Below are 27,181 nucleotides of genomic sequence, written 5' to 3' on the forward strand. Positions count from 1 at the left end.
TACCTGTTAACTGTGCTGCTTCTGTCTGGGATAGTCAGGGATGGCAGAATGGCCGGCAGAATCTTGGAGAGAAGGGCCACATTTCTGGGAGCCAAGGTGGCCCTCCTCTGGCTCAGCCTTACAGTAGACAGCCCCACTTTGGGGCAAGCACTTGAGGCACCCTCGTCCCCAAGTGTCCTCTCCTCTTCAGAGCAGTTATGTGGAAGTCCAGGTCCTTGTTTCCAGTGTGCTGTGTGTTCAGGCATTTGTGGCCTGGTTTATGTCGATTCTGCTCTCCTGATCTTGTGCTCATTTTTCACATAGCCAGGTGCTGAGGGTTCTTGGGCCTCTTTTCTTTGTAGGAACTAGTATTGGCTCTCAGGGCGAATGCTTCTCTGTCTCATCCCTGTCTCTCACTAAATACAGGTAGAAAGATGTGTTTTACATGTGAAGTTCCCCTAGGAGGAGAACTTGGTTGGGTAAAGAGAACACTGCCCCAGGGCTTTTTCTTTTTTCTTTTTTCTTTTAGGGCTTTTTAAACACAATGCTTCCTCCTCCTTTTCTCCTCTTCCCAGAAGAAGAGCTGCCAGTAAAACTTTAGTGCTGGACTATTGAGATATATTTATCACCATTGTGATGGAAAAAGGACTTGTCAACTCCTTTTCTTACCGATTCCCTTCACCTCCTTGTAAATGGGAATTACAGGAAATCACAACTAGCTTAAAAGACGGTGGGCAGATGGGAAGGATAGAACGTGTAACCCCCATTCCCAGAAATAGGAGAATAGCTGAGTGATTGACCTTAGCATTTGGTGGTCAGGAGGAGGGTGAAAGCATGGCTTGAAATAATGTCACCATCTGGGAATTGAAACCCAAGTCTTCCTGTTCTCTGACTTCTTTATCATCATGATTCCCGTCTCTGATCCCTTCCTTTCTAGTCAGTAACCAGCCCCTGCCATTCTTTCTTCTGTAGGTCTCTGTCACCACCATCCTGACCAGACCTCCTCATCCGGTCTGACCTCTTAGGCTGCTTTAGTCTCGTGGGCCAGGTTCATCTCCCATGAACGTTGTTCTTTTGTCCTGAGATTAGGTGAGAGAATGAAGCCCTGTGTGTGTGGGAGGTGGTATTAACCATCTCCTTCCATGGTGACAGTGCCCTTTGAGGGCAGGGAGTCAGTGTTCTGGTGCCCCTCACATAGTAGGCTTTTATTAAATACTTGTTCATTTGGCTTAGGTCATGTTTCCTGCTCAAGCACTTGCTTTCATTGGCTCCCACTACCTACTCGTCAAAGCAGAATCTCTCTGCCTGTTTTTCATGGCTGTACAAACTGGCTTTACTAGAAGTATTCAGCTGAGTACATAACACTTTGTGGAATAAACGAGTCTGTGAGGGATAGATCTAGGGATGTGCTAAGAATTGTCCCATGCCCTGGAGGATCTTTTTTTTTTTTTTAAAGATTTTATTTATTTATAAATAAATATATTTATTTGAGAGAGAATGAGTGAGAGAGAGCATGAGAAAGGAGAAAGTCAGAGGGAGAAGCGGACTCCCCAAGGAGCCAGGAGCCCGATGCGGGACTTGATCCTGGAAGTCCGGGATCATGACCTGAGCTGAAGGCAGTCACTCAACCAACTGAGCCACATGAGCGCCCGCCCTGGAGGATCTTAAACAGGGTTTTTTTCCTTCCTGTTTTTCCCTTATTCTTGGCCTCTCTCCCTCTCCTTTCCCCACCTCCTCCTCCACTCCCCAATTTATATCTTGCTTACTTCAGCCTTTCTGCCTTAGAAATTCCTTCTTTCTCCATACTTGTGTTCAGCTCTCCAACTTTTCAGGTCGGATCTCCCTTCTTTTTTTCTTTTTCTCTTTCTTCCTCTCTCTGTCTCTCTCTCTTTTTTGTTCTAAGACTTATTTATTTTTAGAGAGAGTACACCTGTGCAGGAGAGGCAGAAGGAGAAAAACAGACTCCCTGCTGAGTGCAGAGCCCCACGTGGGGCTCAGGGCTCCATCTCATGATCCTGAGCTCTTAACTTGAGCTGAAGTCAGAAGTTGGATGCTTAACGGACTGAGCCACCCAGGCGCCCCTCCCTTCCTTCCTTCCTCTGAAGGTCCTCTTTGACTGTCTTAGTTCAGACCCTTCCTGGTTTTCATTATTTTGTTCTTAAAAGTAGCTACTGCTTGTTCTTCCTTATTTTCTAGTTATTCATACCTCGGGATTTAGCATTTTGTTGCACCCACATGGAATACTGAAATAGATACTCCTGCCTTCCTGTGTGCCCTGATTGTTTGCTGTCTAGGTTTTCAGCCTCCCCTGGTACCCTGAAGGTTCCAGGTGGGGTAGGGCCTGTACCTTCTGTGCTTTTTGCAAGCTGTAGATGAAGGACTGACAGGAAATGATGCTGCATGGGGTAGACAAGAGGTGACCCATTAGAGGTGAAAGGTGTGGTCTGACAGTGCTTTGAGAGTGTAGTTCCTAGCAGAATTCTACAGGTTCTGCAGCAGAATAGGGATTGGAGGCTCAAAGACCATCCAGTAGGTCTAGGGCTCTGGAAGCCAAGACCTGGTAGGGTCAGTCTTGTCCCCCAAGAGTTTGTCTCATTCTGAAATTCACTTGAAATCCTAGTTCATATGGAAAATGTGCTCATACTCAAAGGTTACCAGGGTTCTTGGGGAGTTGTGAGGCCAGATTGCCTGTGTGGTGTATCTTCCCAAAAGGAGGATGAAAGAGACCTGACTGTAGGAAAGCTTATAGCTTAAGAAGACAGACAGTGAGGGCGCCTGGGTGGCTCAGTGGGTTAAGCCGCTGCCTTCTGCTCAGGTCATGATCTCAGGGTCCTGGGATCGAGTCCCGCATCGGGCTCTCTGCTCAGCAGGGAGTCTGCTTCCCTCTCTCTCTGCCTGCTTCTCTGTCTACTTGTGATCTCTCTCTGTCAAATAAAGAAATAAAATCTTAAAAAAAAAAAAAGGACAGACAGTGAGGGGCAACAGTGAACAGACCTGTTGGACTCTGGATTTGATAAATTTGTGTTTATGGCACTTGTATTGATTTCTCTGGGAAATTTGGAGGGGTATGAATGTATCCTGCAAGTACAAGCATTTTCTTTGCTTTGCTTTGTCACTGATGGGGCTTATAGCTTACGTTGCAGTTTTCCTTCTTGACAATAGAATCTTACATGAAATGAAAAGCAGTGTCTTCCTTTTCTGCCTTTGTCAGAATTTTAAGCATCGTGCCTACTCTCTCCTCAATCCCCCTTTTAAAATTTCTCAGACCCACCTAGGACTCTGAAACTGTTAAGTTACTAATATGGCTGTGGGCTGGGACCAGTTTTAGCCAGCTGAATGCCCTGCAATCCTGTTTAAGTCTATGGGGCACATCTAAACTTACTGGAATTCGAGGTAGGAAGTGTGGTTGCAAAGGCAAAGCCATTTAATTGTAGCTTATATGAAAATAAAACCAGTTTGAATTTTCTTCTCACAAACTTTCTCTGAAACACCTCTTTAGAGCTTTTATTTTTGGCAAATGGGTTTCGAGGTGACAGCCTCATTACTATTGGATGGAGGGATATAATAAGCCAGTGGGTGATTTCCCAGAATTCTGAGCCTTTGAAAAATGCTATTCTTTTTGGAAAGTAATAAGTGCAGAAGCCAGGCTGCCTGTTTCAGATTTATTCCTTTTTATCCTGTCCTCAGCTAGTAAATACTGTGGTCTCAGTCTGCCTAAAAACAATGGCTTACATTTGCTTAAATTTCTCTAGCAGTTTGGAAATGAAGTATAGCCCTTTGATGATGACAATGACGATGACGATGATGATGATAGGCACTCAGAAGTGGATACATTGAGTTGTGAGCTAGTTCTTTCCAAGATCCTGGGACGAAAATCACTAACCCATTTTATATGTGAAGGTCATGGTGTTGAGTGGAGGAAGAAACAGCCTTGGAGTACAGAGAAATCATCTGCCCAAAGGTTATACTTTAGAGAAGTACTTTGAATGAAGTTGTGTGTTTTCTATTTGGATGGGGTGTGTTGTTTTTTTATTTTTATTTTTATTTATTTTTTTTTTTTTAAAGATTATTTATTTATTTATTTGATAGAGAGAGATCACAAGTAGATAGAGAGGCAGGCAGAGAGAGAGAGAGGGAAGCAGGCTCCCCGCCGAGCAGAGAGCCCGACGCGGGACTCGATCCCAGGACCCCGAGATCATGACCTGAGCTGAAGGCAGCGGCTTAACCCACTGAGCCACCCAGGCGCCCCTGTTTTTTTATTTTTAAGAACGCTTTTTACAATGGTATAAATGGTTCTTCTGGAACTCATAGCAGGATTCTTTTTCTATCCTCTCCTGTATTTACAGCTGCTTTTTCCCTAGGGGAGCATTCATCTGTTTTAAAAAGCAGAGAGAGAAAACAAGAAGTTCTCTCAGTGACGTTTGGAAATGAACTGCATTTGTCTTTCAGGAAGGCAAGTTCTTAAGGGTTGCTGTTTGGATGAAAGAAAAGGAAGTCTGGCTACAGTGTTATCCCCCAGCACATCACACGCGTGGGCATGCACACACACATGCACACAAACCCCTCCTCTCGGAGGCTCCTTGTGGCAGATACTGAGGGATTTAGGATGCAAGGTCCCCATTATGGTCCCTTTGTTATATTAGACCAAAACATTGCTTTTCAGCCCCTGAGTAAGTCGGTTTTTCTGGCAGGCCATTTCTTTGCTCTGAGTATCCTTGTGTAGGGTTGTGGGCTGGCACTGGCACTCAAGGCCAGGACTGTACTTGGATGTGAGGTCAGAGGCAGTATCCAAGGGCATTTAGGACAGGAAAGAGTTCTGATCTTGAGGGTGTTTCCATCATACTCATGCTTTAAGGCCTTGGAGTAGAGGTTTTCTAGGCATCTAGATGAGGTTAGTAAATGGGCTTAACTAAGTGCCCCTTAGTCTCTTTCCACAGTTTCTACCCGCTAGCTGGTTGTTGGCATGCATCTTTTGTTTTGTTATGAGAAGAAGAGGAATTCTGTTTTGCAACTAAGTAACTGTGCCTTCTATTCAGATTCTATGGATGGTTACACTAGAAAAGTTAATGAGTACTTCCACCGTGCACACACTGATCCAGAGTGGGTGGATGGCAGGCTGGAGGCTGGGTGACCTTCATAGAGCACGTGCTATTGAAGGCAGATAATGAGATGACACTAAGGGCAGCTGTGCCCTGAAGTTCCAGTGGCTTGGCTCCCTGTCTGCTGGTGCATCCCCCGAGGCTAAGCCAACAGAGTCCTTTAGCTTTTCGGAAATGACTGCTTCTCACAGCTCCTGTAGTGTCATCAGCCGGAGGAGGGATGTTAAGGGTAGGACGGTCTTAATTAAGCTTGCCTGGTTTGGCAGTCACTCAGACTCATCTCCTCTTTCTGTGTTGACTGATAGTCCCCTCCAGTTTTCCAAACAACCCTTCTTCATTTCCAAGGGAGGATGGCATTTTTCCTAAATTTTCCCTCAAAAAAACACAAAACACAAAAAAACAGAAACAAAACCCACAAAAAAAACTATAGCCTACCTTGATTATTGGTGTGTGTGCCTTCTGCCTCTTTCCAGCAGAGGCAGTTGGCCACTCTTGCTTTTTCATGAGTTGCTTCTACCCCGTTGGAGCTCCTGGAGGTTGATGCTATGCTGAACTTCCTTGTTGGGCAGAGGCCTGGACATGAGCCCATTCTTGGGTGCTCCGAATGGACAGAGCACAGTGGAGAACAGGGCTGGGGCTGGCACTAGGTCTGAGGGAGCTCAGTGGTTAGATTCTGATGAGGGGTTATTTGAGGGAACTCTGTTTAGTGAAGAGATGGGAGAACTGAGTTCTGGTTCAGCCACCAGCCGGCCCTGTCCTTGGGCAAGTCATGGCCCCTTTCTGGACCTTAGTTCCCCTCTCAAATGGGTAGATTGGACTTTACAAGATGACCCAAGACCCAAAGTTCCTTTAGACAGTAATGTGTTAACGATCCCCACACAGATCCCTGAGTCTACTTGTGGTCAGGGTGACCAGAGGCCAAAAAGGCAGAAGAACTTGCTCTTTCCAGTTCTCATTTGCCTCCAGGCTTTTGCACATGCTGCTCCTCTCCCTGGAATGCCTCTTCTTACAGTCACTGTTCATTTAGACCACTCCTTGCCCCCGTGCTGGTGGGGTGCCCCTGCTCAGTGCTGCTGTATCACTCAGTGCTCAGCACTTATCCCACCTGTTTTAATGTCTGTTACCTCGTGCTTCCTGAGGACAGAGACTGTCTGCTGTCACCGCTGTACCCCTGGTTGGCCGGTGTGTCTGGAATGTGGTATGTGCCCGCGAATGACCCCTCCTGGGGCTGCCACACCCAGTGCTCTCAGAGTTGTTCTGGGTTTTCCCCGCCTTACCAAGCCTTCTTTCTGATGAGCTGTATGTGGGTGCAGGAGAACTTTGGATAATGCTGAGAGTTGTTTTCAAGGTTCAACTCAGTGTGCCAAAGTGTGGAGTGAGGTTGCCACCCCACCCTGGGAGTGCTCTTTCTAGGTGTTGCTTAGACCTGGGAAGAATCTGGACTTTGCCCTGCTCTTCCCCATCTGCAGCCCTGAGGGAGGGGCAGGCTGGCACCCGCAGATTGCTTTTGCCGCCAGGTGCCTGGGGCTGGGCCATCCGCTGTTGGTGCCAGTGGGTAGAGTGAGGGGTGAGCAGCAACCTAATCTCCTTCACTGCACAGACTACTCAGCAGAGTCCAGCCCCCTTTCTCCCCACATTTTCTCTTCTGTTCCAGTGCTCTGTAATGCTACTCTTCATTGAGGTCTTGCTTTTGTTCCACTGCTGCTCCCCCACCACTCTGCTATGAGAACCCTTGCTGCGTTTTTGTTTACTCTGTGTGTGTGCCTTGCCCTTTAGCCTGAGCCCCCAAGAATCTTCATGTAATGTAAGACAGCAGCAGCAAAAAGGAAAAAGCAAAAAAAGCAAAACCAAACTTTAGAAATGAAATCTTGGACCCCTGTTGGTCTCTGTCTAGATGTAGATAATGAGATTCTTCCCATCAGAGTTTGTACCTTTGGGTTCACCACCCCATTTTCTATTCCTCTTCCCAGGGAATCTTTGAACAGCGGGGGTGGGCTGAGTCACTTACAAAAGCTCTAATTTTGCTTGTGTTTTAAGCCTTGCCTTTTTTCTGGCCTTGTGAGGACGTAGGAAAGAGCCAAAGAGAAAGTAAGTAACCTTTCCCGTCACTCTTGATGAGTCTGGGTTTGGAGGTTTTGAACTGTTGTGTGTGCACGCACATGCGTATGTGCTGGTGTGTGTGTGTGTACATGTGCACAAGCTACGCCCGGAGGTGGGATTCGGGGGGAATGTAGACAGTCGTAAAGTGATCTTTACCAAGTGAAGTGGTGACAGTGCAGAGAACAGAAGGGCAGGACTTCTCAAACTTTAACACGCATAGGAATCACCTGTGGGATTTTATTATGATGCAGATTATGATTCAGGAGATCAGGGATGGAGGCTGGGATTCCATGCAAGTTTGTAGTAAGCTCCCAGCTGATTGCCAGTGTTGCTGTTCAATGATCCATAGTTTGAATAGTAAGAATAGTAAGCCTCCTTCTTCCTCCTCCTCCTCTTAAAACTGATTAAAGATTGACCTGGGGAGGGCAGGAGGGAGGCTAGTAAAGGACTTTCATATTTTTAAACCCGAGGGCCTGGCCTGGCCTTCCAGTCAGTGTTTACAAAGCCCTTTCCCATGTCTCTTCCTCATGCCTGAGTTCCTGGCTTTTCTGGAGCTCCCTTTGGCCCAGTTTGGTTTCCATAATATAAGAACCTCTGTCCTTCAGATGTGGGTGTGCATACTCACAGTGAGACTGGATCTTTCTCCTTTCTCTTTGACTTACTGTAAATAGATAAGGCCAAAACTAGTGTTTCAAATAGAACTTTTAGAACTGGAGGAACTCTTAAGTTATCTTTTCCAGTCCCTCTAGTTTACTGAGGAGGAAACGGGCCCAGAAAAGTTTTGTAACATGTTCAAAATTAGTTAGTGGCAGAGCTGGAGTTAAAAGCCAGATGCCTGAACGCCTAAGCGCTTCTAAGGGACTCTAGCCCGAGTTAGGGACTATGGGAGGATCAGTGTTGTTTTGGGGTCAGGTTTTAGGACAACAGGCCTTCTAGTGGTGTGAGGGAATTTTCCACGACATGGGACACTCGGGTGGATCTGCTGGCATCTGCTGTGGCTCAGCAGCCATTCGCTTATGCCAGGGTTCTCAACTGCAGCACTGTTGACATTTGGGGCCAAATAATTCTTTGTTACAAATTCTTTGCTTTCTTTAATTCTTTGTGAAACATCGTAGGGTATTTAGTGGCCTCCCGGCCTCTCCCTACTAGATGTCAGTTGCATCCCCTCCCTTGACATTATAGCAATCAAAAATACTCTAGCTATTGTCTGATACCATGGGAGAGGCTAAATTTGCCCCCAGTTTAGAACCTGTAGTTCAGGCGGCAAGTATTTTGGGAAAGAAGGTTGCTCTTGGGCACCTGTGCTGGGAGTTTTTTATGTGTGGTTTGGTTTTTGTTGTTTTTAGTGTACTTTGGTCTCAGGGTTACAAAGAAAGCATACAGCCGATGATGGGGCCCCAGCCTTCCTGGGCACTTACAGTTTTGTTTACAGTTGAGTGGGGAGACCTGAGCAGCCAGTGCATGGGACAGACAAATTGCCATCTTAATGGTCCTTCCAGGATGCAGAGCTGCAGGCTGGACTCTGAAGAATGGGGTGCCAGCCCAGGGTACTTAATGAGGAGATTTTGCTACCCTGGACTGGATTGCTAAGAATTGAGTAATTCTCATTAATATCTTTAGTTATTCTTACCTACTTCTGTGCAAGCAGCACTCTTCCATTCTGAAAAAACATTTCATCTGAATCAGGCACATTAACCAGCAGATATGTATGCTTGAAGGTAGGGGAGCCTACTCAGGCCTGATGCTGGTAAGGCTTAACTCATTCCTTAATGAGATTCTTTTTACTTCTAACTTGATTTTCTTTTGCTGTGGGGTGAATCCTCGGATAGACCTTTCTTGTCTCTTTACCATTGTGTTCAGCAACATTGACAGGGCGCCTGGGTGGCTCAGTGGGTTAAGCCCCTGCCTTCGGCTCAGGTCATGATCTCAGGGTCCTGGGATCGAGTCCCGCATCGGGCTCTCTGCTCAGCAGGGAGCGGGCTTCCCTCTCTCTCTCTCTGCCTGCCTCTCTGTCTACTTGTGATCTCTCTCTGTCAAATAAATAAATAAAATCTTTAAAAAAAAAAAAAGACTACATAAGAACTACAGACTGTAATGTTCTGAATATACAGATACAAAAAACATGGTTAAGTGCCCCTCCGTGTGAACCTAAGAAAGGGCCTTTACCTCTTTTTATTCTTCACAGGATACCCTCTCCATCTTATGCTCAACACAGACCTCCATGAAAAATGTTACTCCAGAGCACAAAAAGCATTCGTGATGGGAACTTCATAGTTCTTGTCAATTTTTCCTTAACCAGTGCCAAACTGTCGCTTTTCCCAAAGCCTTCGAACATGATGCTCCATTGCCTCCTGGGCTGCATTGTTTCTAATAATAAGCCCACTGTAACCCTTTGGTCTTTTGAATGCAGTATGTCTCCTTCCCCACACCTACTGTGAGTGCTTTTAACATTTTCTCTATCACTCATTTTCAGCATTTTGACTATGGTGTGCCTTGTGCTCTCTTTTTGTCCTTCTTGGGGTTTGATGAGCTCTTGGATCTGTGGGTTTATAGTTTTCATCAAATTCGGAAGATTTTCTACCATTATATCTTGAAAAATTTTTTTGTGTCTGCCTACTCCACCCCCAGTACACACACACATACACGTACACACATTATGTGTGTATATAACATATATACATATATGTAAGGCTGCTTGATACTGTCCCACTGCTGACTGATGTTCTGTATATATCCTTTTGGATAGTTTTTGCTGTGTTTTCGAGGTCATGAATTTCTTCTTCTGCAGTGTCTAATCTGTTAATCCTATCCTATATATTTTCCCTTAAGATACTTGTATTTTTCCTTTTAGAAGTTCAGTTTGGATCTTTATTATCTCTTCATTTCTTTCCTCATCATGCTCATGCCTTCCTCTTCTCCCTTGAACACATGGAGTATATTTATCATAGAGATTTTAACATCTTGTCCACTAATTCTGTCATTGGGTCAGTTTTATTCCTGTTTCTATTGTTTCATTATTCTTCTAGTTATGGTCATATTTTTCTTCCTATTTGCATCCCTGTTATTATTATTTTTATTTGAACCTAGATATAGTGAGTTTTATTTTTCTGGGTGCTAGAACTTTTTGTATTCCTTTCAATACTTTTGGGCTTTGTTGTCAGAAGCAGTTCAGTTACTTGGAATTTGTTGGATTCTTTGTTTTCAGGGCTTGTTTTCTTGCTTTGTTTGGGTGGGGCCAGAACAGCCCTTGGTTTAGGGTGGAGATGGTCCCACTACTAAGGCCAAAGCCTTCTGAAGATTGCATCTGATGCCCAGTGTATTAGGAGATTTTCCCACTTTGGCCAACGGCAACATGAATATTTCTGGCTCTGTGTGAACTCTGGGGCTTATGCCACCTACTTCTTTCCTTTCATTCTTTCCGCAGCATTGCGAATTTCCTCACACGTATGCACAGATGAGTACTCAGCTGAAGGCTCAAGGGGATCTCTACAGATCTCTGGGTTTTTTCCTCTTTGTGCCTTCTTTTCAGTTTTTTTGCTCTGTAAGTGCTAGCCACGTTGGTGTCCCAAATTCCGAACTCTTGTTTCAGACTCAGTGATTGTTGAACTCTTTCAGATTTCTCCTCTCTACTGTGTCCTGGTGGTAGGGCACTAGTAGGGTTCAGTGCTTTTCTTACCCTTTATTCAAGGATCACTGCCCTCTGCTGCTTGTTGTTGAATGTCTGAAAACTATTATTTAATATATTATATCTGGCTTTCTAGTTCTTTAAGGAGAGAATAAATCTAGTCCCTGTTACTCCACCATGACCGGAGGTAGAGAAGTCCCTCAGATTGTCACCTCAGACCAATTTTTATTTATTTATTTATTTTTTAAAGATTTTTTATTTTTATTTATTTGACAGAGATCACAAGTAGGCAGAGAGAGAGCAGAGAGCCCGATGTGGGGCTTGATCCCAGGACACTGGGATCATGACCTGAGCCGAAGGCAGAGGCTTTAACCCACTGAGCCACCCAGGTGCCCCCCCCTTTTTTTTAAAGATTTTTTTCAGACCAATTTTTTTTTTTTAATTTTATTTATTTGACAGAGAGAAATCACAACTAGACAGAGAGAGAGGAGGAAGCAGGCTCCCTGCAGGGCAGAGAGCTCGATGTGGGGTTCAATCCCAGGACCCTGGGATCATGACCTGAGCCGAAGGCAGAGGTTTTAGCCCACTGAGCCACCCAGGCACCCCTTCAGACCAATTTTTAACCTTGGATGTCGTCTTGCTCCTGTGTTCACTTGTCAAAAAATGGATCCATTGAGACATATTTTGAGAATTCGGCCAGATTCAGGTCATGTCAGTTTGCCACACAGTTATTGGACTCCTGTGTCCAAAAAAAATTAGCATGGTTCAGTATCATGCTATATATGGTACAGTCTGTAATTTTACCTGCATTGTAATGCTGCACTTCCTTGCAGAAGGCTGGGTGTGTGCTTCCGGATGTTATCCTAACATGAACATGCACGTAGGCACACACTTTGAGTCTCCTCCTTGCACCTCCTGACCATGTTCCCATTTAACCTGGGCAGCTAACTGAACTGATAGGCACAGTGGGTGAACAAAGAGCAGGGGCCCAGCTGTCGGAGCATGAGTTAGGCCCAGATAGCCTTCTGTGGGGAAGGCAGGAGCATTAACTCTCCATGTGCAGTGCCTTTCCACCTTACCTAGTCAGACTCTTCTGGATACTATTGTACACTCTTAAAAAACGTGTGAATCATGGACTCTTTGAAATTCTATGAAACAGGTATTGTTACCTCCATGGTGTATGTGACAAAACAGAGGCTCACAGCAGTTAGAACAGTATACCTGGCACCTGTAGGAACCCAGAAGTAGAATCAGGATTTGAAGTCCCTTTTTTTTTTTTTTTTTAAGATTTCATTTATTTATTTGACAGAGATCACAAGTAGACAGAGAGGCAGGCAGAGAGAGAGAGGGAGGGAAGCAGGCTCGTTGCTGAGCAGAGAGCCCGATGCGGGACTCGATCCCAGGACCCTGAGATCATGACCTGAGCCGAAGGCAGCGGCTTAACCCACTGAGCCACCCAGGCGCCCCTGAAGTCCTTTTTGTGTAACTCTAAAACCCACAATGAATGATCCTGTAAGTAACAGTTTCATTTCCCTCTTCTGGAATCCAGCTTACTTACATGTTTTGTCTTCAGCATTTTGGCTATATATCACCCATGTGTTTTCACTTTCTACCTCATATTGTGGTTATTTCTATATGTGTCTTATCTCCCCCAGTAGACTGTAATCTCTTGTAGGGCATATGCTTTTCTCCATCTTTGTACCTTTCATGGAATCTAGAATATGTAGGTGCCCAATGTAAGTGTTGAATGAAGCCAGTAAGTTCCTTAAGAAAGATATTTTTGAGGAATGAGTCCAGATGCCTTGTCTGGAGGGAAATACCAGATTTCCTCATTAATTTATGGTGTTTCTTTCTCATCTGCTGTGTTTATCATACTCCCTCTTAACATCTTCTGGGATGTCATCTGGACTTTATGAAGTTCTTCATTTGGTACCTCTCCCTGAACTTTGACTAATTTGAGGTTACTTTTAGAGTGTGTGTTTGGAGATTTAAGGGAATATATGTTGTGAATTAGATTCCTTTCTTCTCAGGTCCTGATTTAGAACCCCACATCTGGAGAACCAGAAGTATGATTGGAGCTAGAACTGGAGCTTGTAGGTATAGGTGGAGGCAGGGGTGTGGGACTAATCAAAGGGGAAGGAACAATAGACAAGTTCCTATTTCTTATTTTTTGCTTGGGGCCTCACAGTCCAACCTTGATGGCTTACAGGAAGTTTGGGTAATTTGCAAGGGAGAGGACAGGAAGAGTCATAGTTTGGTTATAGATTCACAGGCTTCTTGGAATTTACGCAAGATGGAGGAGAACACTTGGCACCAGTAGACAGTGTCTTGTTTGGCTTAAGTGCATACCTGATTCCAGCTGTTACTGTTAAGCTTCAGGAAATGGAGGTAAATAACATGCTCCTAGAATTCTGAGCCTGAACCAGAACCTCAGAGGAAAATACCCAGGTAGATATTTGAGTAGAAAGGAGGAAAATGGCTGGAAGAGGGACCATATTTATGGAGAATCTTAAGGGACCATATTTATGGGATGGAGAGGCTTTTTTGTTGCTGTTGAACACTAAGGATGCAGGCAGCTCTTTGATACTCATCCCCAACTTCTCCCTAGCTTTGGCCAACCACGGCATGTGGGAGTGTCAGTTCAGAGCGACTCTCCAAGCTATCTGGGCAGTTTAGGAATCTTAACTAAAATCCTCGGGTTAACTGAGCAGGCGCAGCTTGTAAGATACAAATGCTTTCTAGCCACCCTCCAGTCTTTCTTCGCCCTTCTTTTCCAATCCCTTGCCCCCAGTAGTTTTGGCCTTTATGGTGTCCACTTTCTCACTTTGAATTCATGTTAAAAGATCAGTATGATCTTCCCTCACCACTCAAATGAAACTGCCTTGATGAGGTCATTAATGTTCTTGTGACCAGAGCAGTCTTCATCATACTGAACTTTCACTGTCAACTCCCCCTACATCCACCTTCACTGTCTCTGTCCCTCCCTTAACAGCTTTGATGCACAAGGCCTGGTTTCCTTGTACTTTTTGGAGTGTCTTTCATAGGCTCACCTTCCTTGACATGCTCCTTTAAAATTTATTGGCTCTTCCCAGGATTCTGTCCTTGACTTTCTTCTCTTCTCACTCTAACTCTCTTAGTTGAGTCCATTATAGTACACTATTTCAGCCATTGCTTATAGGCTGCAAACTCCAAGCTCAAAGTGCTCTGCAGAACTTCATACTCATTTCTTATGTAGGGGCCATGCTAATCTTCTCTGGATTGTTCTAATTTTAATATATGTGCTGCCAAAGCGAGCACCATACTTATTTCTGATTTGCCTGTTAGACCTTTCTACCTGAATATCCTTCAAGTATATGTCCCAAGAATAACCTGAATTCAGTTGATTATATTCTTCACTAAAATCTGCTGGTCCACCTGTGTTCTTTCTCCTTTGGTGGCTTTCACCATTTACCCTATCACTTAGGCCAAAAACCTCAGTACCACCCTCTATTGTTTTGACTCATTCCATCCTGTTAGTTTTTGGCATCTTCTGCAGCATTTGGCACATCATGGACATCAAATGAATAAATAAGAGGAAAAGTTTATTAATTTCATCTAAATTTAATTATAGTTTAGCTAGCACTGTGGCTTTGATAAAGTGGAATAGCTATGGTTTCACTGTAACTTTAGGGAAGGGCATTTGACGTTGGACAACATTCATATTATATTAAGGAGAAGGCACTTTTTAATTTAAAACAGGAACACTTTGTGGAGGGATTGGTCATTATTAGAAACGAATGGATTGGGGGCTCCTGGGTAGCTCAGTTGGTTGGGCATCTGCCTTCCAACTGCCAGGGTCCTGGGATCAAATTCCAAGTTGGGCTCCTTGCTCAGTGGAGAGCCTGCTTCTCCCTCTGCCTGCTGCTACCCCTGCTCGTGCTCACTCTCTGTCAAATAAATAAATAAAATCTTAAGAAATGAATGGATTGGATTGACCACTGTGCTATCTTTCAGGGCTGGTCTAAGGAGCTGCTGACAGTTAAAGGGAGGTGGGTGAAGTCAGATTGTACTGGCCCAGAGGGCCTTGTCCTCGGTGTTCATGGGAGTAGAGGCAGTGTGTCAAGGGTGAACTTGCCACATGCTATGGGTTTAATTAATGCAGGAATAGGGAAGACGTTTCCATTGGGGAGGGTAGTATGCCCTCTTTTATTCACTGATGGATTTCCTAATTGTATCCTCCTGTTTGTAAATGCTGAGGAGGTGTTTGTAACTGTCATGTTTTGCCAAGTTTATTTTCCTTCCTTTCTATTTAGCCCCTTAAAAAAAAGGAGATGGTGACTTAAAATCATAGGATTTTGGAGCCAGAGAAGCTCTTTAGGTAGTGGTCTTCTAGCTCAACTCTTACATATTCAGAAAATAGTGATAATTCTAGTGATAGGTGGTATAGTTCGAATACGTACCATGTTCAGTGACTCACTAAGCGCCAGGTGTTATGTTAAGTGCTTTATATGTGTTTCCTGGTATAATACTTACCCATGAGGTATCTTTTATTTGTGCTATTTTAAAGATAAAGAACTTGAGGTCCAGAACGATTGGATAACTGCATTGGAGTTAGGTATGCTGGAACAGCTATTATGCAGAAAGATGAATTGCCTTGCTTGCTCAAGGTCAAGTTTTCCAGTCAGAGGCAGAATATGAGTAGAATCCAGATCTCCTGACCCTGAACTCAGCACATATTTTTGTTTTGAGCTGAGAATTCATTCTTTGTGGTCATTGTGTCTCATTTCTTGCTGAATCCCTTTTAATTTTAATGAAATCGAATGAAGTAGAGGAAAGGGTGGTTTAGAGTTGGGGTTTTGGGTGAGTTTTTTAAAGTTTATTTTTAAATAGGCAACCTTCCCAGACTGACTGGGAATGTAGCAGAAGGCCTGAGAACCAGGAAGTGACACAGACCTGTTTATACCATCCCATTTGGGGGCCTTTGGGAAGCCATCCACAGAGATGGTAAAAAGTAAACATAAGTGCATCAGCCAGTTCTCTTGGGTTTGCTATTTTTGACCTGGAAGGAGGTGTTTCCTGCACAGCTCTGAGTACTTTGGAAACCAAAACCTAGCACCTAAACATCTTGATTGAAGGTATATAGATAGATATTTATTTCTTGTTACCAGACACAGCATTCAGTGGTGCCTGGCAGACAAAATTACCACTTTTTTTTTTTCTTTCTCTCTGCCATCCTTTTGGTGAATTGCTTTTCTCCATTTCTTTTTCTTTCTTTGTAATTAGCACTATGCATGCAAATCTATCCTGAGAGCCCACTAGGTCTGTGCATGATTTTCAAGGTCCAGTTCAACGTTTCTCTTTCACTTCCTCCTAGTCCCACTCAGAAGTCTTTGTTCCTATCTCCTCTGCACTCTCACAGCACTTAAAAACAAAAACAACTCTTTTGTTGGACCTTCCTAACACTTTCACAGTGTTATATAGATAAACATATAATTCCTCTTACATAGGTTGTGAATTCCTTGAGAGTAAGGAATTCATTTCTGTGCTGCACTTCATTTCCGTGATCACCCAAGCCTTGCACTGAAGACAGCCAGTAAATATTTGCTGAACTGCAGCGTAGTCACTGCAAACACAGAGCCCTAAAAAGTCAGATTTAGCAAATCAGCTTCCCAGACTTTATTTGCCCAGTGGGTATTGAAGCCTGCTCAGCTCAGCTCTGATGGGAACCAAGCAGAGGAGTGTGATGACACATAGATATATCTCTCAGGTCTAGGAACCAATTATAGCCCCTTCTGCCAAGCATGTGTTTTGCTACCTGGCCAAAACTTCAGGATTTATGCCCCTTTCCTCTCCTGTTTTATGTCTGCTGCGACTTCGCTTTCTTGCATTTCCTACACAAATTTTGTCTTTTGGGTTTATCTCTTTTCCCTCTTCGGTGAACAAGTGAATGTTGAGCACTTTGGGGTGTAGAAAGAGGCAGAGTTGGTGGTCTCCGACGGAATTTACTACCTGCAGTAAATGCAGCGTACAGCAGTTAAGTCACTGTGAGCAGGCCCTAGGGAAGGATATGATTGGTTGTCCCATTCATGGTCGGGGGAGTAATGCTTTGGGTTCAGAAGGGCCTTCCATGCTTATGGGCTGAATTGATGAGTTTTCTCAGAAGAGAAGTGGCTAAACTTGACTCTGTATTTGGAAAAAAAAGATCAGGAAGCCCTTTGCAGTAGGAGAGCAGGAGAAGAATAGATTTTGGCCCCTTGGATTTCATTTATCTGTAAAATGGGGGTAATGACACCTATTTAATGAGGTAATAAGTGTGTGTGTGTACACACACATATATGTATCAAACATGTAAGTTGTGTGCCTCATCTTTTCCTACAACATGTTCAGACTAGAAAACCTCCTAGGTCTCCCTGAATACAAATATTGCCTGAGTATAGGCACATAATTATTATAATTTGGGGGGAGGGAATGTGAAGTTCCTTTAAAAAATACGTTTTTAGAACGTCATAGGGAGAACCTTGGATGTTTACTTGTTTGACCTATTGGCTGTTCTTTCATTTAAACTGACTGTGTTTTGAGCCTCGGCTCAGGGCATATGTTTCTAGCCCCGCTGAAACAGTGTCCTTCAGGAATAAAGTGGGTGCTCAATTATAGCCTTTTAGATCAGGAAGGGGCCTTAGCCAACATTAATTTGAGTGCCCACTGCCCCATACACCATCCTGCGTCCTTCATGTTTATCTCATTTCCACCTCACGACAACCCAATGAAGAGTGGGTATTGTGTGTCCAGTTTACAGATGGGAACTGAAAATAATTTACCCTAGACTACCCAACTCATACTATCCAAGCAGAGCAGAGATTCTGGCCCAGTCTGCTAGAATCTTTCCACGATCCCAGCCTCCCTGAGGAACAGTTAGTTGAACTGTTTCATTTTACTGATGAGGAAACAGAGGCCCAGGAAGGTGGTATGATTTGTCTTAGTTAGCCCATCAGTCATTGGTGAAGCTGTGACTTAGAGAAGAAGTGGTTTCCTGCCTTTAGGGTCGGAAATTTATGGCCTGAGCCAAGTTCCTGCTCACAGCCACTCTGCCTTCGTTCTTTTTTTCTGTCCTGTCTTGAGTCTGTGTTGTTTTGTTCTCTTCTGTCCTCTCTTGTGTGTTTTCTCTTTCTCTCTGGGCCTACAGCTCTGCAGTGATCTGTGTGCGTGCGTGCATGCGTGCACACGCACAGAGGCTGGATTTTTTGTTAGATGTTTGTTATTTTTGGAAAGCACTTTAGGAACACTGTGTACGGATGGCCTATACAAATGTGCTGATGGATTGATTAAGCTCTAAATGGGAAAGTGGAGTTTCCTGAGTTTGCTGCAGTGCAGAGGGAGATGGATGCTGAGATGGTCTTGGGAGAAGAAGGGGTAGAGGACTGCTCATGCAGAACAAAGAGGATGGGTTTAACATTTCTTCCTTCCAGTTAGAACTTTTGTTGACTTATGTTTTCAGAGGAAATATTTCTGGGCCCCTCCTATTCCCTAGAAGACATTCCAGATTCCTTAGAACTGAAAGGGCATGTGGGGATCATCCAGGCCCACCCCTTGAGGACCAGGAAGAATAATTGACTTGCCTGAGGCCAGTCCACAGTTGATTGGTGGAGCTGGGACTTAGAGCTGTCTTGCGCATTTAGGTCCATGCTGCAGTCATCCTGCTGTTAGGTTCTAGAAAAGATGTTGGAGACTTAGAGAGAGGCTTAGGGATGGGGCGGGGGTAGTATCTCTGCTGCTGTCCCTGCTGTCTGAAGCTTGAGGACTATGGTAGGGGTAAAGCGTGACAATGGGAGGATGTGGGGAGCAGTTCTGGGGAAACCAGACAAAAAAGAATATCAAGGCAATTAAAAAAAAAAAATAAATACTCTTAACACCTGCCCTACTCTAACTTAGGTGGCTTACAAGGAAAGCTGAAGGTTATTTTGGGATTTCTAGGAGCTGAATTTTAGCAAGAGTTTGACTTTTTCTTTTGGGCTTTGGACCTGGAGATAAAAAGAAAATGGATAAATCATCATTCTGGCTGTTGAGGATCTCCAAGTCCAGTAGAAGATTTTGTGCCTGTTGAAGCCCTCACATGTTAGTTGCACAAAAGAAAGGGGAAGATATAGAGGTTAAAAAAGACTGGAAGGAGTCACAAGGGGAGAAAAAAGGAAACTGAAGATGTCTAGAAGTAACTTCATTTTTTCATTTTGAAGGGGAGAGTGGGAGGCATTAAGATCTGATTAACATTTGGATATCTGCTGCTTTGGCCAAGCTGTTTCAGAGTGAGTAGGAGGAAAGTGGAGGAGACATGGAAGGGAAGAAAGGGAGCAGAATGGGAGGTCTTCCTGGCATGTTAGCCACTTCTCTTATCATACCCTCTGGGAGACTTATCACATCCTCACAGAGTTAGGACTTCTTAGCTTTACATTCTGAAAGGTAATAAACTGATTAAATTCTGGTCACATTTCACAAACTGTTCTTTGTCTTCTCCCATCACATGGCAGCATTGGGGTTGGTGAAGATGACTAATCAAAGGAACAGACTTTCTTGTTCTAGACTCTCCACTACCACCATCCCCTTTCTGGGCTAGGTCTGAAGCAAGAAAAGGACTTATGTTGGTTTTACCCATCCAGTTCCTTCTCTTAACTAACAGAGAGATGGGTCATTGTTTAGGAAATAATCTGTCCTGAAAATTACATGTAGACTGAGGCTGATCTCACAGAACTGTAGAGAAACCCACTTTGTACCTGGAAGCCGAGTTTGACAGAGTCAGGACTCTTGTCTCCGCAGAGGAGAGCTCAGTAGAATGCTACATGATCCTGCTACTCCAGCAGGACCGAAGCAGCCAGGCACATGGGCTGAGGAGATCTGGGCCCTGAGCTGTCTCAGGGGCAGGGTGCCCTAGGTGTTTCATAGCTGGCCCCACCTGCTGCTGCTGCTACCCTAGGCTGTGAGCCATTTTTGAAGGTGACTCCCAGGATACCTTTAATCTTTTCAGGCTCTTTGGTTAACCTGGAAGCATCTGTGGCAACAATAAGCAAGCAAACCATTTGGACTTTGGGCTTTTGTTACAGGTTGTCCTTTACTCCAGAAGCGTGTCATGTTTGCATCATCATTTTTTATGGGCAGATAAAAAAATGCCCATAGATAGCTCTCTGCTCTCTTGGCTCCTAGGCCAAACTGTAGATAGAAGGACCTGAATTTTGCCAGTTTACAGAGCTGTCCTTTTTGAGCCTCACTACAGAGTAGGGAGATAGTTAAAGCAAGCAACAACCCCATTTTATAGATAAGGGTATAGAGGCAGAGGTGAGGTAAGTGGCTTCCCCAAAATCAGAGCTATGGAGCCTCATAGAGGATTGTTCTGAAAGGAAATAAATGTTCATGACGTTCAGCAGAGCACAGTCACCCAGCTTTTAATGTTCTGAGTTCACAGAGGTGGGAGAGACCAGACGCTGACCTTGAGGGCCAGACATTCTAGCTCATGGAGTCTCTCTTTACCACATGCTATTGGGGCAGCAGCACCAGTCCCAAGGAAGAATATCAGAAGGATGAATCTAGATTTTCCACGACTCCTCCTGACCCCGTATTTTAGAGGGGAAGGCAGGCAGAGTTGTATTATATGCAGAGAAGCTTGGATGTTGTGGTGAATTCTCTGGCTGAGAGAGACCTTCAAGCCTTTTTTAGATATGGAAATGGAAGCCAAGGAGCCTTTGTGACCAGCCAGCTTTTTGGTGGCAGAGAGGGGACTGACTTGTAGCCCTGGACCCTTTCCTTTCATCTTACCTCTAAGTTTAAATGTTACATGCCTTGTGAGAATGGATGAGTTCCAGCTTTGAACATGAGGCTTAGTTCCAGGCTCCTCTTTAATCATAATTTTTTTCCAAAATTTTTTTGTGGTAAAATACACATGAAATGAAATTGATCATCTTAACCAGTTTTAAGTGCGCAGTTCAGTGGCATTAAGTGCATTCACACTGTTGTACAGCTATCACCCGCATCCGTCCATCTCCAGAACTCTTCTTCTGGCAAAACTGAAACTCTGTACTCACTAAACACTAATGGTTCTTTCTTCCCCCAGCCCCTGCCAACCAGCATCTACTTTCTGTCTGGGGTAGAAAGGTACCAAAGGAATACTTAAGTGAGATAGATTCTTCTCCTTCCCCTCCTCCTCCTCCAAGTTTTTGTCTGTATGTTTCTCTAGGGGTAATGAATAGTTAATTTGTTCTGAGGTGTTTTTCTTTTCACTTGATCTAAAGTCACAATTCAAGGATAAGTTTTATTTTTTTAATTCTGTGTTCAAAGCAGATCCCTTCTTAAAATGAAGAGATGTGCATAGCTGGGGCGCCTGGGTGGCTCAGTGGGTTAAAGCCTCTGCCTTCAGCTCAGGTCATGATCCCAGAGTCCTGGGATTGAGCCCCACATCAGGCTCTCTGCTCCGCAGGGAGCCTGCTTCCCCCTCTCTCTCTGCCTGCCTCTCTGCCTACTTGTGATCTCTGTCTGTCGAATAAACAAATAAAATCTTTAAAAAAAAAAAAAAAAAAGATGTGCATAGGTAACTCTTTCTCTACAGTAACTGGGTTCTCCTATTCTGAGCAATACCCTGGGGATGTAGGGCTTCCCTTTTCTCTGTATTACTTCCGAAGCACTAACTCTTGCCTAGCCTTGCATGTAAACACTCTACTGACTACCCTCTCTTCATCTTTTTTTCTTTGCAGAGCTCCCCTCCCCATTACCCCCATCTGCTCTTCGCTTAATCAGGTCTTAGGCTTCATGGTGGAATTGGTCCTTTGGCCCAGGTAGCTGCTTAAACAATAAGGGAGGAGTCAGTTATTTCTTTAAAACAAAACAGGAGCTCATCTGTATGCATTTTCTTCCCAATACTATATGGGCTCCTCCCCACAGTATTCATGAGTTCGGCAAGCATTTGTTTCCTGCCTGTCAGGTGCCAGGCCCTGTTGCCCTCTCTTTTCCTAAGTACCCTGTTGAATCTGGTGAGGCGAAACAGATAAACATGTAGATGTATAACCTGTAAAACCTGTTAGAGGTATAGTCATAATAGGGTGCTCAGGACACTTGGGATGTAAGAAGGGGGTTAGTCCTACTGGAGATGGGCATGGTGGGAAGTGTCAGAACTCCTCCCGGAGATGCCCCTTGTGCTGAGCCCTGGAAGTGACTGTATTCCTGGCAGGAGGAGCAGTCAGGTTTATTTTAATGTCAGTTTGTTGAGGGAGGAGGCAGGCAATGTGCAAGAAAACCTTGCTACCTTAATTTTATTTTACATTTTTATCTATTTGAATAGGTAATACATGTACACGGTACATGGCTCAAGGAGTTTAAAGGGGGAATATGTACAGTGAAAAATGAAGGCAATCGTTAGCTACCAATTTCTTGTGCATCATTCCAGAGAGAGATTTTCCAGGCATGCATGTGTGTATAGGTGTATCTCCTTTAAAAATACATGCATACTCACAAATGGTTTTCTTCACATGCTAATTTTGGAAGTCATTCCATATATGAGTACCAACTGACCTACCTTGTTCTTTTCAAACCAGTGCATAGTATTCCATTACGTGTGTGTATGACAACTTGTTTAACTCGTTTCACTTCAGTCTTTTGCCGGTACAAAGGATGAGTGAATATCTTACATCTACATCATTGCTCATGTGATTTTTTGAGGACAGGTTCTAAAAGCAGAACTGATAGGTTAGAGAATATGTGCATTTCGGGGACAGATGTCAAATTGCCCTCAAAAGAGCTCCACATTAATTGCAAAATACTAAATTTAAGATCCTTTACCACTTGGTGCCCCCCTCCACCTCCAAAATCCTTGCCAGAGTGATCTTCCTAAATGAATTTGGTCTTATAACGTCTCTGTTTATAATCCTGTAAGCGCTGCATAGTTTTCACGGTAAAGTTTAAATTCCTTAGCCTAGCCCTTAACTCTGCCTCTGCCAAGAGTACTGTGCTCCCATTGTTCTGTTCCACTTGTATTTGGTAGTTTTCTTCTTCTTCTTTTTCACTACCACTAGCAGTCAGCATCATTTCCTCCGGGTAATCTTTCCTGATTGCCTTCACTTGTGCACAGAACATCTAAGCACCACTCTGATCCGGCGCCATCCATTCACTACAGAAATATTTGTGCACGTGCTGTGATGGGGCACAACCAGGTATTATTATTCTCAGTGATCCGTGGGCTGTTGCCTTGAGGGGAGGATGACTACTTGGTAGAGCTGCCTGCTGTCAATGAATCAAAAATGGCAGCACCAAAGGGCCTGTTGCTAACTGGCCATATTCTTTAACCTCTTCTGATCTTGGTTTTGGCATCTATCGAATGAGGAGGTGAAACCTGATGACCTCTAAGGTCTTATTAAGCTCAGTCCTTATTAATAATTACAACAGCAATAGCAGGCAGTGGTCACTGAGGACTTGAAAAGTGCCAGGGACTTGCCAAGTGTTTTGTCTGATAATCTTTACATCAAACCTATGAAGACATATGGTTAGTATTCCCATTTTACAGATGAGGAAGCTGAGGCTAAGAGAATGATTTGGTCACGTGGTCGTAATAGAGGAAACAGGTTTGAATTTTGGCATTCTAACTCTATTGTTCTTAGCCACCTAAATGTATACATGTTCCACATATTTACACGTACACAGTTTTGTGTTCTGTTTTGGGTTACTTACTGATTCTACCCCAAGATTTCTTCAGGAACCATCCGTTTTCTACAGCTTTAAAGGCTCAAGTTGGAGCTTGGGTAAAGGCTGTGGACAGAAGATTGCTATAGTCACAACTATTTGGTGGTAGTGAGTAAAGGTAGCTCTGTTCTTGAACCCCTGGCTAATGCTCATTGAAGACTTTCATAGCTGCTTTTCCTTCAGACAGAGACAACTCGTGCTGCTGTTTGGAATAACTCTCTTTAGCAGGGGATGTAGGCCTGAGTCAAGGCTTCAGACATAGATGGAAGGCAGGGCTGATTAATATCCCTGGCAGAATCTCAGGGGCATCCTTTATTAGGGTTGTAGATGGCAGGCTCCCTTATCTATTTACATGAAGCCTTATTAATGGAGAAGGAGGTATGTGTATGGAATTTAAAAAGGGAGTGTGTTCTTATTTGGAATACCTGTTATAAACAAGGATAAATGAAATCAGATGAGTTAACTAAAATATAATAGGCCTGTATCAACTCTTCAACTTCTCTGAAGGCATGTAGAAAATCCCTGAAACTCTTGACCCCTGATTATTATTATTTTTTTTTAAAGACTGGTTCCTAGTTGTCTGAAGTCATAGTCTGAACGGGGTGGAGGGGGGCAGTTAACAATTACAGACCGTCCTCCCTCTAGAGACCGTCCTCCCTCTAGTTGTTGTCAGGTACAATCAACAAGTGTGGTCTCTGGGGTCACAGGTGTGTTGGGTGAGCCTGGATTAATTGGTCCATTTTTGAGAATCATGGCTGTGGAGTCAGTGTCAGATCCTCAGGGGCTCATCCAGCCTCTGGCAGTTGAGCAAGCCTGGCCAGGGCTCTTGGCTTCCGCTGCTGCATTCCTTCTCTAGGCGGTGTATTTCTCCCTTTAAGACATGTGTTCTCTATTTTTTTTTTTTTTTTTTTTTTCCTTTTGGTTGGTTGAACACCCTCTGAGTCCAAGTGCCAAAGGTAAAGCCTGACTCAGGGGTGTAGCACTGTTTGTCAACAGCTGCCTCTCCCCTCCTCTCTGCTGGAGGCTCGGAGGTGGTGGGGCAGAGCTGGTGGGGCAGAGCCGGGGCAGTTTCTGAAAGCTCTGCTGTGCCCGACAGATCTCCAGGTGAGCCTGTGCTTGTGTCCTTGTCCTGTTGCAAGGATCTGGCTCCTGGCTGTGGACGCTCGTGGCAGTTTGCTGCAGGCCTCGGCATTTCCCCCAGACACACGTTGAAAAGCCACTTAGGTGGCTGTCCTTTCTTGGCAGCAGGAATTCATTTACTAGAATTCTGGAACTTTGTGTGACTATAGCTTCCTTATCAAAGTGTCTACCTACAACAAACTTAAGGCTGAAGCTTTCACTTATATCTTTGTTTTTTGTTGTTTTGTTTTTTTTTATAGGTAAATCTACCTGTGGCTGACTTTAGAATTCTTTCTTCTGGCTTTTAATTTTTTTTTTTTTTTTAATAACTTGGACGGATAAAAGATGTGCCATGGCAGGATAGCACCAAAGAGCACCGCAGCGTTGGCCGTGGCCTCCGTGGGACATGGAGTGTTCCTTCCGCTGGTGATCCTTAGTACCCTCCTTGGAGACGGCCTTGCCTCAGGTGGGTTTGGGCCTGCCTCTCTGTGGGGGAGGGAAAAGACTCACACCATTGTTTCTCCCAAAGCTGGGATAGGGGACTCTCCACCTAGAGGCCAGTTGCAGGGAGCCTTTTGTGCTGTGGTAAAGCAGGGGGCAGTCAAGGGGGTGTGGTAGTAAGGGGCCTCCTGAGCCAGCTGAAGGGAGGGGTGTGTAGGAACGTCCTGGGGATGACGTTATGGGCTCTCTCCCTACAACTGGAGTCACTGGGGAGGATGGAGCTGTAGCGTTCAGAGCATGATAGGCAGCAGGTTTGGGAATCAGACTGCTGGTGTTCTGAGTCCAGTGCTGCTGTTGCTGGCTCTGGGACCTGAGCAGATCTCACTTCTCTAAGCCTCAGTTTCCTCAGCGACAGAATGGGGTGATACTAGTCCCTAGCTGGGGACTAGTCTAACACAATTTGTGCTTCATGATTGTTAGTTCGTTATTGTTTGTTTCTTGTCTTTTTATGTTTTCTTTCAGAATAAGTAGAGTTGAGGTCTTGTAATTTAGTGAAACCAGGACCTGGTCTCTGACACTCTAAACTTCGTGATCTCGGACAAGCCACTTAGCCATTCCATGGCTCAGTTTCTCCATTTATCAATGAAGGGGTTGACCCAGATACCTTTAAGGTCATATCCAGTTCCCTCCTTCTGTATTTTCGTGATTCAGAGGACTTTCTGAAAGAAGCCGGTGGGGTGCAGGAGTCCTAGCAGCAGCTGGAAATGCAGCTGTGAGCCTTTTTGAATTTTATGATACTTATTGCCTTCCACAGTGCTCTGAAGACCTTTCCAGGTTCTGTTCATGTGGGCCTCCACACCTGGTGTTCTTCTAGGAAAGGGCATATTTGGGTTTGTACCATAGGCCTCTGGGTGATGCTAGAGAACCTCCATAGAGCCTCTGTATTTGCGAGCACCAGTAGAGGTCTCAACTGGTGATTTTTTTTTTTTTTAAAGATTTTATTATGTATTTATTTGACAGATCACAAGTAGGCAAAGAGGCAGGCAAAGAGAGAGGAAGGGAAACAGGCTCCCCACTGAGCAGAGAGCCCAATTTGAGGCTTGATCCCAGGAACCTAGGCTCATGACCTGAGCCAAAGGCAGAGGCCTAACCCACTGAGCCACCCAGGTGCCCCTGATGATGATTTTTTAAAAAGATTCTATGTATTTATTTACTAGAGAGAGCATGCATGCACACAAGTTGGGGAGGAACAGAGGAACAGTGACAAACATACTGTGCTGAGTGGGCAGCCCAATGTGGGACCTGATCCCACAATTCTGAGATCACGACCCAAGCTGAAATCAAGAGTTGGACGCCCAACCGACTGAGCTGCATGTACCCCTCAACTAATTATGATAGTAATGTGGCCCCTACCAGACTTCATTAGATATATACAGATGGTAGTTTTCTTTGGACAGCATTCCCTAGAGAGGGATCTTAGCTAGATTCTGGAAGGGGACTTAGGAAGGATAGGGGCATTGTGGTATAGTGCAGAGTATTGAGTCCCCATAGCTCAGTGCTGTCTCTCATTCTCTGTCATCTCCCACCACCCACTTACCCAACACATACAGATAATGGTGCAGTCTCATCTACGATTTTTCTTCTGAACTGCCGGGAGAAAGAGTGATGCATCTGTTGTTGCACTGTAGCCTTCTCCACCACCCACGTACCAACCTCCTCGTCCACTGCCTCCTCTTCACCCTGCTCTGACACTGAATTTAAACCTTTGCCATAAAGCCTAAGACCTCTTTAGTTGTGAGGAGCTCCTAGCACAGTCAAGGAGGCCGCTGATGATTGGGACCCCACAGTGTGGGCATTGTGGCTGTATGAAGTTCCAGAAGAAAAGATGGCCAGGATCCACCAGCATACAGCCAGGTGAAGCAGGGCTTATGTTCCCAGGGCCTGCAGCCCAAGCCAGAGACGCTCTCTAGAAGTGGTAGTCACAGAGCCACAGGATGTGAAGACCCTGTCTTGTTCGCCACTGTATGTCTAGAGTAGAAGTTGGCAAGCTATGGTCCCTGGACCGAGTCCTCTGTGCTGCTTTTGTATGGCCTGTGAGCCAAGAATGGTTTTATATTTTTAAATGATT

General features: G+C 44.5%; 1 protein-coding gene and 1 non-coding gene across 2 annotated transcripts in view; one reads left to right on the forward strand and one right to left on the reverse strand.

Annotated features, from left to right (window-relative positions):
* Positions 1–27,181, forward strand: part of SUSD6 (sushi domain containing 6) — a 97,325-nt gene that overhangs the window by 18,909 nt on the left and 51,235 nt on the right. The window contains exon 2 of the mRNA XM_046007507.1: positions 24,873–25,078. Within this exon, the coding sequence (XP_045863463.1) occupies positions 24,958–25,078 (121 nt within the window). The 5' untranslated portion in view covers positions 24,873–24,957. The remainder of the gene's footprint in view (positions 1–24,872; positions 25,079–27,181) is intronic.
* LOC123945360 lies at positions 13,994–14,100 on the reverse strand. Its single transcript, XR_006819197.1, has one exon. It is a non-coding gene; the product is annotated as a U6 spliceosomal RNA (small nuclear RNA).

This window comes from Meles meles, chromosome 6 (assembly GCF_922984935.1).
Source record: "Meles meles chromosome 6, mMelMel3.1 paternal haplotype, whole genome shotgun sequence".
In the NCBI taxonomy this organism is placed as follows: domain Eukaryota; kingdom Metazoa; phylum Chordata; class Mammalia; order Carnivora; family Mustelidae; genus Meles; species Meles meles.